Source organism: Sorex fumeus, unplaced genomic scaffold (genome assembly GCF_029834395.1).
Source record: "Sorex fumeus unplaced genomic scaffold, SorFum_2.1 ptg000009l, whole genome shotgun sequence".
In the NCBI taxonomy this organism is placed as follows: Eukaryota; Metazoa; Chordata; class Mammalia; order Eulipotyphla; family Soricidae; genus Sorex; species Sorex fumeus.
Window position 1 is genome coordinate 32,194,723 of NW_026606066.1, and position 12,845 is coordinate 32,207,567.

The following is a 12,845-nucleotide window of genomic DNA, read 5'->3' on the forward strand; positions in this document are numbered from 1 at the left end:
CCTCTGGCCCTCTTGGAGAGCCTGGCAAGCTACTAAGAGTATCTCGCCCACATGGCAAAGCCTGGCAAGCTCCCCGTGACATATTCGATATGCCAAACACAGTAACAATTGTCACAATGTTACTGGGCTTGCTCGAGCAAATCGATGAACAACGGGAGGATAGTGATAGTGATAGTGATTATTAAAATGTAGGAAGTTCTAAAGTTCTTGTTAAGATACCAATTTCTTTACTTAACTATTACCACATATTTAAACAAGAAAAACAGAAAATTGGAGGACCTGGAAAGTACTTATTTTTATAACTCTTTCATTACTTAACCTAATCATGTTTATTTCAACATTACTCAGAAAAGAACTTTTTAAATATTTTAAAACTCTATATTCAATTTTAAATATTTCCCAATCACTGTATTTCCCAGTTGGTACACTATATTACATATACTATTACATATATATAAAGAACTATTTTTAGTTCACTGTCACTGTCATTGTCCTCCCGTTTTTCATCGATTTCCTCAAGCAGGCCCAGTAATGTTACCATTTTAGACTTATTTCTACTGTGTTTGGCATATCGAATACATCCCGGGTAGCTTGCTAGGCTTTGCCTTGAGGGCGAGATACTCTCAGTAGCTTGCCAGGCTCTCCTAGAGGGGTGTAGGAATCGAACTGGTCGGCCTCATGCAAGTCAAACCCCCTCCCGCTGTGCTATTACTCCAGCCCATTTTTAGTTGCTTATAGTTTTTTTAAAAGTTTTGTTTATAGCTGTGGTTATGTTTATACTTACTGACATAAAATAGAACAGTCAAGGCGAATTATTACAAAGGAATTTCACCAACGTTAAAGCTGTAAAATAATTTTCAATTGAGTTTTTTCCTTTTATGTGTTTTTTAAATTAGGCCTCCCAAGTGGTACTCAGGAGGTCTGGGGCCCTACCAGTAATTCTTGGTCAGCCAAGTAGTACCTGAATGCCTGAAGATGCTGTGCTGCCTTGACCCCTCAGTACCAGGGATATGTAGGTCATAGCTGCGGGGCCTCCAGAGCCTCATCTGGTGATGCTCATGGCACCCTGTGGTGCTGGGAACCAGCCCCGGTCAGGTGCATGCTAGCTATGCACCCTAACTGCTGTTCTATCCACCAAACCCTGAACTGAGTTTCTTATAAATGTGACAAAAATAATGTGGCTCTCAAAATTAAGCATTAATTTTCTATTAAAAAAAGGGCAACCAGTGGTGGGGCTTAAAAAAATCCCAAAAGATATTAATTCTTATGGGGCTGGAGAGATATAGCACAGCAGGTAGGGCATTTGCCTTGCAAGTGGCCGACCCGGGTTTGATTCCCAGCATCCCATATGGTTCCCTGAGCACTGCCAGGAGTTACTCCTGAGTGCAGAGCCAGGAGTAACCCCTGTGCATCGCCAGATGTGACCCAAAAAAAGCAAAAAAAAAAGATATTAATTCTTATATGATTCTTTAAAAATGTATGTAAAGATTTTAAAGTATCCTTGCAGTAACATTTTTTTAACAGTATACTTAAGAGTTAAAAGTGATACTAGAAGCCCAATAGTCTTCACTCCTCAACAAGAGAGAGGAGCAGCAGAAGCAGTACTACTCAGAGTGGCAAGGGACTGCCACTAATGTACTTTGTCTTGACAAATGCAGATGACTTGGGTATGTTCATGTGACAATTCATCGAGCAGAGCACTCCTGATTTGTATACTCTTTAAGCAACTGTTACATATTCCAATAAAAGCTTTATTAAATCAGTAACTTAACAAAGTCAAACCATTTTAACATTCTGAATTAAAATGCAGATTGTATACTTTCACTCATTATCACTGAGTTCCCTTGTAGCCCCTTTTTTTATTTCCCTGTGCCTGGGGTAAAATTCAGGGTTCAACACATGTTAGATACACACACACTTAGCTCTGAGCTAGGTCTCTGGCCCCCACTGGCCCATTTTGAACTAAAATAATAAACTGCAGAATTCAGTGAACAGCTCAGAATGAATTAACAATAGACATTTCTCAACCAATATACTGCATAATACGGAAATTGCTTAATTCATAAGATTCCTGGAAATGGCTCTTCTGCTCTAAGGAACACAGGATTGAATTCATAATGTAGGCTTCTCCTGCACTGCATCTGAGCCTCTCTCCTACATACAAACTTCTCTTGTAGGGTACTGAAATAGTTAACAGCACAATAGAGTTTTTCTTCAGAATGGAAATCTTAAGACCAGGGTACAATGAATTTTACCTCTGCAGGTAGAAAATCTGTCCCCCAAACACTGCCTATCTCACTTTTTTTTTTGACTACTAAATTCATTGAATACTGAATTCTAGAATAGAATTTCAAATGTAACACAAATGCTTTTAAAAAGTGTTTTATCTTTATTTCTATTCTCGTTATTTTAGCTGGGAAGTCCCTACTTTAAATATTACATCACAATGCGCCTTTAAAATTTTTTTATGGCAAGCAGTAATAGTCAGTGAAGCAAAGCACCATACCCAGCACCATAAAAGGGAGGAGGGTCAGGATGACCTAAAGAGTGGAAAGACGCTCAGGGCCTCAGGTCTGGTGATGGGAGAAGCACTATAAAGGGAGACACTGCACAGCTTTGGGCTGCTCTAACTCCAGGACTCCAGCACTGACAGGACTGAATGCTTACAGAATTTGATCTGGATTCTCTAAAGCAAAATATTACTTCTAAATACAAATTTAGGCTATGGTACAAATACAAATTTGGGGAAACATAGCTGGCTCAAATAAAGCTCTTAAAAATCTTTGGGCCTGGAAAGATAGTAGAGTGGTTGGACACTTGCCTTATACTTAGCCAACCCAGGTTTGATCCCTGGCATCCCATACGGTCTCCTGAGCCAGGAGTGATTCCCAAGTGTCGGCCAAGAGTAACCCCTGAGCACCACTGGGTATGGCTCAAAAATCCATCTCCTCCCCCCACCCGAAATCAACATACTTTAAACACAATAAAAAATATTCAAATGAAATAAATATACAATATTTGTATACAATAAATACTAATGAAAGTGCATTTAAAAACAAGCACACCTTTTCTGCATTTGAGTGAAATGCAATAGCCATCTCTAGTCTATGTACTCGTTCTTCAGATGCTATTGTAAACTGCTTCCATACTCTGTTCAGTCGAGGAAGTGTGTCCCCGGAAGATCGAGAAGTGCAACGCAAAGACTGGCACAACACAACTGTGGCCTGGAGCAACTGTCTTCCATAGTCGTAAGTGCTCTAAAACAGAAAAAGAAAAGTAAAATTGTAATTTAATAAATTCTGAAATGTGGTCTGGGAAAATGTGCAGAAGGACTGAGGTGATGATTAAATGACACTACTAGAGATCATTTCTCAATGACCTCTCAAGCACTCACTGCTGCAAATTATCTGAATGTATAAACAATAAAGGAGAAGCAATACTTTCATTCATCTAGTTGGCTTTTGGGCCACACAGTTGGTGGTACTCAGGTCTTACTCCTTCCTGGCTCTGTGCTCAGGGATCATTCCTAGTGGAGCTGGGAAGACCATATGTGGTACCAGAGATTGAACCTGGGTAGGCTAGGTGCAAGGCAAACACCCCATGTAATATACTATCTCTCCAGCCTTGGGAAGTAATATTTTTAATGCTTCTTTCTTGTTCAACTTGCTCTCTAACACTATTTTACCCATTTCATTCAGCTCAATTCCACAAACCAAAAAGAATGTCTGTTTCCTCATTAATCAAAGCAAGTGGGTGAAAAGAGGCATTTAGAGTTCATATGGAAAATCCTAACTGTTAAACTATAAAGCCAGTTATTAGGGAAAAATATAATAATCTACTTTTCATTCATACAGAAAATAATTTGTACTGCTATGCAGATCTGGTGAGTTGCAAAAAATCAGGAATCTCTAATTTACTTATGGTTAGCTTTTATGAATAAACAGTGGGATTGCTGAAAAGAAAATGCCATATCGTGTAACATAGGTCAGAGGGAGGGAGTCCTACAGACCCTATGCTCAGGAAAACAGAAACACTCTCAAGTTTTTGAGGCTAGTTTTGATATACCAGCTCACATTTTCTTAGTTCTATGATACTTCCGGAATAGCATAACTAAACTGCTTGAACTTGAGGGTTAAACTACATTATAATCATGCAGAGAACTATTCAAACATTGAGCCTCTAGAAAAGGAAGATAACCAGTTCTGCACCTGTGCAACGTCAACAAATTTTCTATGCTTTTCCAGCAAAACTTTGGTTTCCTGAGCATCATCACCCAATCTGATGTGGGTCTTAAGCAGAGCATCCAGAAGTTCACTTAGCCATTCTACTGCCTAAATGAAAATAAGTAACAGTGAAAAAGTTGGAATCATACTCATTATATCAAGACATCATATTTACAAAGATAATACTATCATAAGATAAATTAGTCCATTATTTGTAGCCTAACTTTCTAATAGCATATTTCATTCAAATGTCAAACTACATGAATTAATAAACTCTCCTTCTCAAAAATTTAAATCAAGACATTAATATATTTAAAAAACATTCATTTAAAATTAGATGATTTATGTAAAACATGTTTATATAACTTAGCTGTTATTAGAAAGATCACCGTATTATTTATTCACTATTTAATAGACTTCCTCTGTTTCCTTAAATGATGCTCTTCACTGTTCTACAGAAAGAGAGCAAACTGAGTGACTAGCTAAAAAGCTCTCATGGATTAAAAAACAATGTGTTACACTTGTCTTTATCATGGAGTGTGAGTGACAACAATTCAACAAAATAATTTCAATTTCTGGCTCAATGGAGTATTTCATTGAGAAAGTAAGTCAATTGAGACCAGAAAGGTAACTGGAATAAAAAAGTATCATTTCAACAGAGTAAACTGGAACTGGACTTAACGTTTTTATTTTCTCAAGCACCTCAAATACAATTTTATTTACAATTAAGTGAAATCTAGCTTCTAAGAAAAGACTAATGTGTCAGAATGATTTTTACCTGGGCAGCATCTTCTTCACATTTAAATAACTGCACCATTTGCAGCATCTTTAACCTTCGCACATCTACCATGTCTTCACATCTAATAAACCCAAACAGAAATTTAGGGAATAATTTCAATCTTGTCAGTAATTATCATAACAACATCAGAGAGCACATGTTTCATGGTCTACTAAACTACTTAGCCCTCCATTAGATAAACAAATTATTCTGTACTGATTTGTATTATTTTTTTTTCTTTTTTTGGTTTTGGGGCCATACCCAGCAATACTTAGGGGTTTCTCCTGGTTCAGGAATTATTCCTAGTGGGCTCAAGGGACTATACAGAATGCTGGGCATGATCAGGGGACCAAATGGGATGCTGGGAATCGAACATGGTTGGCCATGTGCAAAGCAAATACTCTACCTGCTGTGCTATTGCTCCAGCCCCTCATTATTCTTATTTTTGCTGCAGAAAGGTTATGCAATAGACTCTGGGTAAGATGATGTGAGATTCCTTTTGATATAAAACTTAAATGTAAAAGAGTCTTTGAAAACTCAGTTTATAGTAATGACTGCAAAATATTGCACCCCAAAGATTAAATACATTTTTGTGAATATACACCCTTTAGCATAGTTGTATGAATTTTCAGATCATTAACAGAACCTTCCAGGAACTTCCCCCTGCACCAGAGAAAAAAGTAATAGTTATTAGGCAGAAGTTCCTTCTCCCCCTTATCTGCAAAGAGTTAATTTGGTTATTCTCACATTAAAGGATGACACAACTCAGCTTTTATTACTTTTCATTCCATTGATTCTTACTCCTAGTTTAATTAACACCTATCATTTAAATATGGAATCAACCTAAATGCATGTCAGCGGATGACTAGATAGGGACTTTGGTATTAGATGCAATGACAATTGCACATATAGTAGTGTAAAGCTAGTCCCCAGAAATTCCATAATGCTGCAATTCAATGATAAATTGATGAAAAAATGAAAATTCAAAAGATAACTTAAGGCAAATAAAAATATCAATGGTTAATGGATTTAATAACAGCCCAAAAGCCAAATTAAATTAGGAGTGCAAAATTTTCAAAAATTTCCAAAAATGGCTTTTCTTAGAAGACAAAAGTCTACAGGCTATGCTGGAATATGGAATGTGAAATACTTGGGTGTGACTAAAAATTTTTCTACCGAGTGAAAGTGAATCTATTCAGAACTGGGGAAGTAATACAGCAGGTAAGGTGCTGGTCTTGCACACAAGTGACCTGGGTTCAATCCCCATCACTTCATATGGTCCCCTAAGTCTACAAGGAGCGATTCTTGAATGCAGGAATGGTAGTAAATGCTGTGCACATTTGGGTGTGACCCACTTTTGAGACACCATTCCAGAAAAGTATCTATTAATTCAATACATTATAATTACTTGTTCATGCAATATATGTGGTATTATTAATTTACTACAAATATGACTGCTGCATAAACAGATGAGAACTGGTACTTTTACGTAGAATAATATATATTATATAATATTATATTTCAATTTAATTAATAAATATTGTCTTAGCAAAAATTAACAGTCAAACTTTGCCTTTGTTTCCTAAGCTGCATATCTTCCATCACTCCTTGGATGTGGTCCACATTTTCTTTATTTTCAATGGTTACATCCTTTCCATAGGCCCAGGATGCCTGATTGGAGATCTGATCCAGAAGACCTTGGCCTTTTTCACGCAAACCTTGCAATCCTACATCTAAAATAAAAGTAACTAGATTTAATCTCTTAATCAATGCAGAGTTCTACCCCCCACCCAAGAAAAACTATAAGCAAATATATAACACTTAGATTCCAAATATTCCAGTATTGTACATTAAACTATCTCAGGAAAGAGTCTTCTAAACATTTAAAGCACCAAAATCTACTTAACATGTGGCTCAATCAGAATCCCCATCATGACAAATTTTCCCTAATGAGAATTGCCAAAGGGTGAAATATCCATATAAAGAATTAGTTATCAAAACTGAGAACAGGAAGAAAGTGTGAAAATTAGTATTTTGACATGATTTTTCCAATATTTTCCTGCCTGCTTTTATGCAGCTTGTTTTTATAAGAACAAGGCAATATATTATTCAAAACAGTGTATGATAGAATGGGCACTGGTGGAGGGATGGGTACTCGATCACTGTATAACTGAAACCCAAGCAAGAAAGTTTATAAGTTTACAACTGTACCTCATGGTGTTTCACTAATTAAAAATAATAATAATAATAATAATAATAAAAATCACTGTCACTGTCCTCCTGTTGTTCATTGATTTGCTTGAGTGGGCCCAGTAACATTGTGAGACTTGTTACTGTGTTCGTTTGGTATATCGAATACGTCACGGGAGCTTGCCAGATTTTGCCACGCGGGAGAGATACTCTCGGTAGCTTGCCGGACTCTCTGAGAAGGGCAGAGGAATTGAACTCAGGTCAGCCAGGCAAATGCCCTACCCACTGTGCTATTGCTCCAGCCCAATGATAAAAATAAAATAAATAAATTAAAAAGATATTTTCAAGAAAAGTATAACTAACAGTATTGCACATCCTGGTGCCTCAATAAAAATAATTTTTTAAAAAGTGTATGAGCTGCAAGACTTTAAATACACAATGAATTTATGTAAAAGGACTATGCACCTTACCCCACCCAATGAGAAATAACACTTGACATGTTTATAGTATCATAAATTGGACAAGTACACAGGAATTCTTTTCCTTTTTAAAGGAAAAGCTGAGACTGAACATCACATCTGACTTTTTGAAATAAATTTGGGAATATTAAATCTGTATTATGCATACTATCATTTAAAATAAGGAAATGCAAGTAAAATTCCAAAATAAACATGATTTTTCTTACCAATTCCTTTAAGTTCTTTTCAATAATTAAGTTGCTTCAATTGCATGTCACCGTTTCCTTACATTTCTGCTCAAAGTTCCCACTCTTTCTTCTCCAGAACCATATGGTCTCGCTTCTACATATCATCCTCTAACACCCTACTAGTTTTTACCTCATTCACTATTCATCTATCCAGTCACTATCTAGGGAAATCCATAGTGCTTCTTATTATAGTAAACCTTAAAAGGGCTTTATGTCAAGTGAAAGAAGTAGATTTTGAAACTTGACCATCCTCCCCTTAATAGCATGCAACTTTGGCAATATTCCCAGTTTGGAAAAATCAAAAAAAAGCATAAGGCCAAACCATTTTTCCACCCCCTTTTCAAAAAACAAGGTTAGGATGTAGCAACAACAAAAAAATCATTGCAAAAAAACACAGTTTGGGGCATACAGGGTTTACCACAGAACACTTCACAGCTAATTACAGCTTATGCATGCACTACGAATAACTTTTTATAGTATATACAAGACATAGCACCTGTAGATATAGCTGGGTAAACAGGAAATTCTAAAGGCTCACTGAAGGAGATTGATTGACCAATGAGGAAAAATAAAAATTTTAGCTAAAATTATACCCTTCAAAGGAATAAAACCTTTAATCATACTAATTTTTCCTGTGTTCCCTATAAATAATAATTAGTTGAGTATAAGCTGACTTTTCTAACCACGGTCATATATTTTTTAAAAGAACGCTTATGTTTCAGCATTTTTAAAATCTGCTTACCAACACTTTTCAGCTTCTCTTCAAGCAGTTTTAAAGTTTGCTGAATCGATGCTCCATCAGCTGGTGCTACATCTACGCACAACATCCCTAATAAGCCATCCAACTGCTGAGACAACTAAAGCAGAGGGACACCAAAGAGATAACCCTGATGTAATCAGCATCTAAAGCGTTTAATGATTAATGAGGTTCATAACTAATGAGATTATCACAATTATATTTGAAAAGGACTATGTTGTTAAAAGACAAGGATGGATAATTAGAATACACTTTATCTGAGAGACAGAACACAGAGATGCATGCACCAGGAAGACAAAGAATCAAGTCAGCAGAATGTAAAAAGGTACTGAAACTTCCAGGTGAATCTATGTTAATCAGCATAAACATGGAGAGAAATCAAATATAAATAAAAAAAATAAAATATAACTACTAAACTGAAACATTCTATTTAGACAATAAAAGGCTTAATTACATGCAGAACGACTGAAAAAATACAAATTTTAATCAAAGAATTTTTATCACATCTCCCCCACCAGTAAACTATTTCATTGTTCCAGGAAAATGATTTAGGAGACATGCAAACCTGCAAAAATTATGTGCAGATAAGGTTCAGATCATTTTAAGAAGAGAAAGGCAACTAAGCGGACACTTACATCTTGGGCAACACCATGAAATTCAAGAGCTGCTTGTAAGAGATTTTGCCTGAACTCCAGTTGACTGGCCTGTCGGTAACAAACATCACTAAGTTGTTGCTGCAGGGACTTCAGCTCCACCAGATCTTCCTCATCCCCAGCATTTAAGAGTGCTGCAATTTGCTGATTAAGTTCTACATAGACTGCAAACCATTCCTGCAATAGACATTATTGAGTTAAAGATCAGATCAATTCTGGAAGGGCTGCATTACAATTCTACTATTTTTCAGATACTAAGTAGCATGCATGAGAACTTTTTAAGACACAATTATGTAAATTGAAAGTGAAAAGTCTCCAAACCCCAACTTTCCCACTATGAGCCCTAGAACTTACTAACAGCCTGCTAACAGCCAAATCTGTATTTTCAGGCTGAACTCTATAGTTCCCTTTCTTTTCTTCGTTGTTTGATGCAAAACCAGTCCACTCTTAAGAAAACAATTCACCATGCAGCTCTCTAAGCCCTATTGTTTCTGCTTGCAGTTAATAGACCGCCAGCCGAAGGTGGGGTGCACTGTTGTTTCTATTACAATTCCCAGACCGTTTCTGTCTTCTCTCAGCAGCCACAGCTCCTTTGAAGTATATGCCTTGTGGATCCCATCTGCCAACTGTTACCTAGTCTCAACTGTGAAGTACAGCACAGGCCAATGCCTTTCTCTTAATGCCAGTCTTCTTACTAACTTCTATCATTGTAATCAGTTTCTTGACTTCCTCCATAACTTTCAATTATTCTGTCCTCAACCCACCTCAGCTCTATTCCAATGAACATAAAATACAGTCATTATCAGATAACCATACAGTGTCCAAACCTCAATTTCAAAGATCTATTCTCAGACCAACTACTAACTCCTCAGGTGATAACCTTTAGTAAGTTTACTCCTATACCTGCCTGAGGCTGACCAATCTACTGACCTTCACATGTTATACTGTGCAGCAAGTATTCATTAAGCAGTCTCAAATGCTCAGTTCTAACTATAGATTGAATGTTACAACCATCTCCCAGCACACAATCAATGCCCAGGTCTGCTCGACCTCATTCAACCTATCAATTTCATATGTTAAAATCGCCAACTTTTCTCTCTACTGATTGTACATCTAGCCAGAGAAGCTGAACATAACTAGACACAACTATGTGACAGGTCTCCTTGGGGTGATATGGCTAAATAACCCCAACTAGGTCTTCAGGAATCTTATTATTTAAGTTAATTCACTCTCCCATTCTCATGCTCACATATATATATTTCATTCCTCAAATTTCCAACTCCGTTTTCACCCTCAGCTAAAAATGTAACTTCATGGTTCATATAGAAAATAAATGAGGGGCTGGAGCAAAAGTACAGCGGGAGGAGCACTGTTTTGCACAGGCCTAACTCAGGTTTAATCCTTGATACCCCATTTAGTCCCCTGAGCATTGCCAGAAGTGATCCCTCAATGCAGAGCTAGGTGTAAGCCCTAAGTACCACTGGGTGTGCCCTCTCATGCACCCACACCCCGGCCCAAAGCAATACATCAGAATGACTACGCTCATCTTCTCACTGATAAGGACAAGGATGCCACTTTGTGGAATAGCAGTTGCCTTGGATATGTGAGGCCCTGAGTTCAGTCCCTGAAACCACCAGAAAAAAAAAAAACCCAAAACACTCATTTACCAATCTACCACTTTCCTTTCTTTCAGTACCCTATATTCTGCCCTCTATACTGTAATGGATAAAGAAGAGCCCTAGGCTTTAATTTTTATTTTTCTAAGCTTCTGCACCTCCAAAGAAACAGTGACCAAAATACAAAGACAGTCTACAGAATGGGAAAGGATATTCACCGAATACACATCTGACAAGGGGTTGATATCCAGGATATACAAAATACTGGTTAAACTCCACAAGAAGAAAACATCCAACCCCATCCAAAAATGGGGCAATGAAATGAACAGAAACTTTCTCAAAGAAGAAATCCGAATGGCAAAAAAGCACATGAGAAAATGCTCTACATCATTAATCATCAGGGAGATGCAGATCAAAACCACAATGAGATACCATCTCACACCTCAGAGACTGGCCCACATTCAAAAGAACAAAAGCAACCGATGCTGGCGTGGATGTGGCGAGAAAGGGACACTCCTTCACTGTTGGTGGGAATGTCCACTGGTTCAGCCCTTCTGGAAAACAGTATGGACGATTCTCAAAAAATTAGAAATTGAGCTCCCATTTGACCCAGCAATACCACTCCTGGGAATATATCCCAGAGAGGCAAAAATGTATAGTCGAAGTGACATCTGCACTTGTTTGTTCATTGCAGCACTCTTTACAATAGCCAGAAACTGGAAGAAACCTGAATGCCCAAGAACAGATGACTGGTTCAAGAAACTTTGGTACATCTACACAATGGAGTACTATGTAGCTCTTAGAAAAGATGAAGTCATGAAATTTACATACAAGTGGTACAATATGGAAAGTATCATGCTAAGCGAAATGAGTCAGAAAGAGAGGGATAGACATAGAAAGATTGCATTCATCTGGGGGATATAAAGTAACAAAGTATGAGATTAATACCCAAGAATAGCTGAGATCAGCACCAGGAGGATTACTCCATAACTTAGAGGCCAGCCGGGTATCCTAGAGGAAAGGGCAGCTTAGATAGAGAAGGGAGCACCAAATAAAGGATGTTTGGAGGATCCTCCCAGGAGGGGAGATGCATGTCGAAAGTAGACTATGGACTGAACATGTTTGCCACTCAATGCCTCTTTTGCAGACCACAACACCCAAAAGGAGAGAAAGAACACAGGGGATTGCCCTGCCACAGAGACAGGGGGGGATGGGGGGATGGGGGTGGGGGGATATTATCCATGGTGGTGGAAAATGGGCACTGGTGGAGGGATGGGTATCTGATCATTGTATAATCAAAACCCAAGCACAAAAAATTGTAAATCTACAAAAAAAAATAATGGTATCTAAGTCACCAGCTTGAAAAAAAAATATTTAAAGATTTCATGGAAACCTATAAAGCTATAAAAGTAATAGAAATTGTGAGTTTTGGTATTAAGTATGGTAGTATTTTAAGCTACTTTCTTTTAAAAATAAACTTAAAAGACATAAGCACAAAATTTAATAAGTATTGAGTATATTAAAGATTTTATATCAGTACCTGTCACTGTCACTGTCCTCCTGTTGTTCATCGATTGCTCGAGTGGGCCCAGTAACGTCTCTATTGTGACAATTGTTACTGTGTTTGGCATATCGAATATGTCACGGGGAGCTTGCCAGGATTTGCTGTGCGGGCAAGATACTCTTGGTAGCTTGCCGAGCTCTCCGAGAGGGATGGAGGAATCGAACTCGGGTCGGCCATGTTGGCCACTTGCAAGGCAAACGTCCTACTGCTGTGCTATCGCTCCAGCCCATATCAGTACCAAAACACTTAAAATTTCAGTATTATAAATACTTATGTTATCAGTTTTCATGGATAGAAAAACCCCACAATTCCAAATTAACAAAAAATACATTGTTATTTATACATTAAGAGTAAATAA

General features: G+C 37.5%; 1 protein-coding gene across 1 annotated transcript in view; it reads right to left on the minus strand.

Annotated features, from left to right (window-relative positions):
• Nucleotides 1-12,845, minus strand: part of SESTD1 (SEC14 and spectrin domain containing 1) — a 79,329-nt gene that overhangs the window by 3,807 nt on the left and 62,677 nt on the right. The window contains exons 10-15 of the mRNA XM_056110213.1: nt 9,290-9,484; nt 8,640-8,754; nt 6,575-6,734; nt 5,002-5,083; nt 4,209-4,331; nt 3,066-3,257 (exon numbers count right to left, since the gene is read on the minus strand). Of these exons, the coding sequence (XP_055966188.1) occupies nt 3,066-3,257; nt 4,209-4,331; nt 5,002-5,083; nt 6,575-6,734; nt 8,640-8,754; nt 9,290-9,484 (867 nt within the window). The remainder of the gene's footprint in view (nt 1-3,065; nt 3,258-4,208; nt 4,332-5,001; nt 5,084-6,574; nt 6,735-8,639; nt 8,755-9,289; nt 9,485-12,845) is intronic.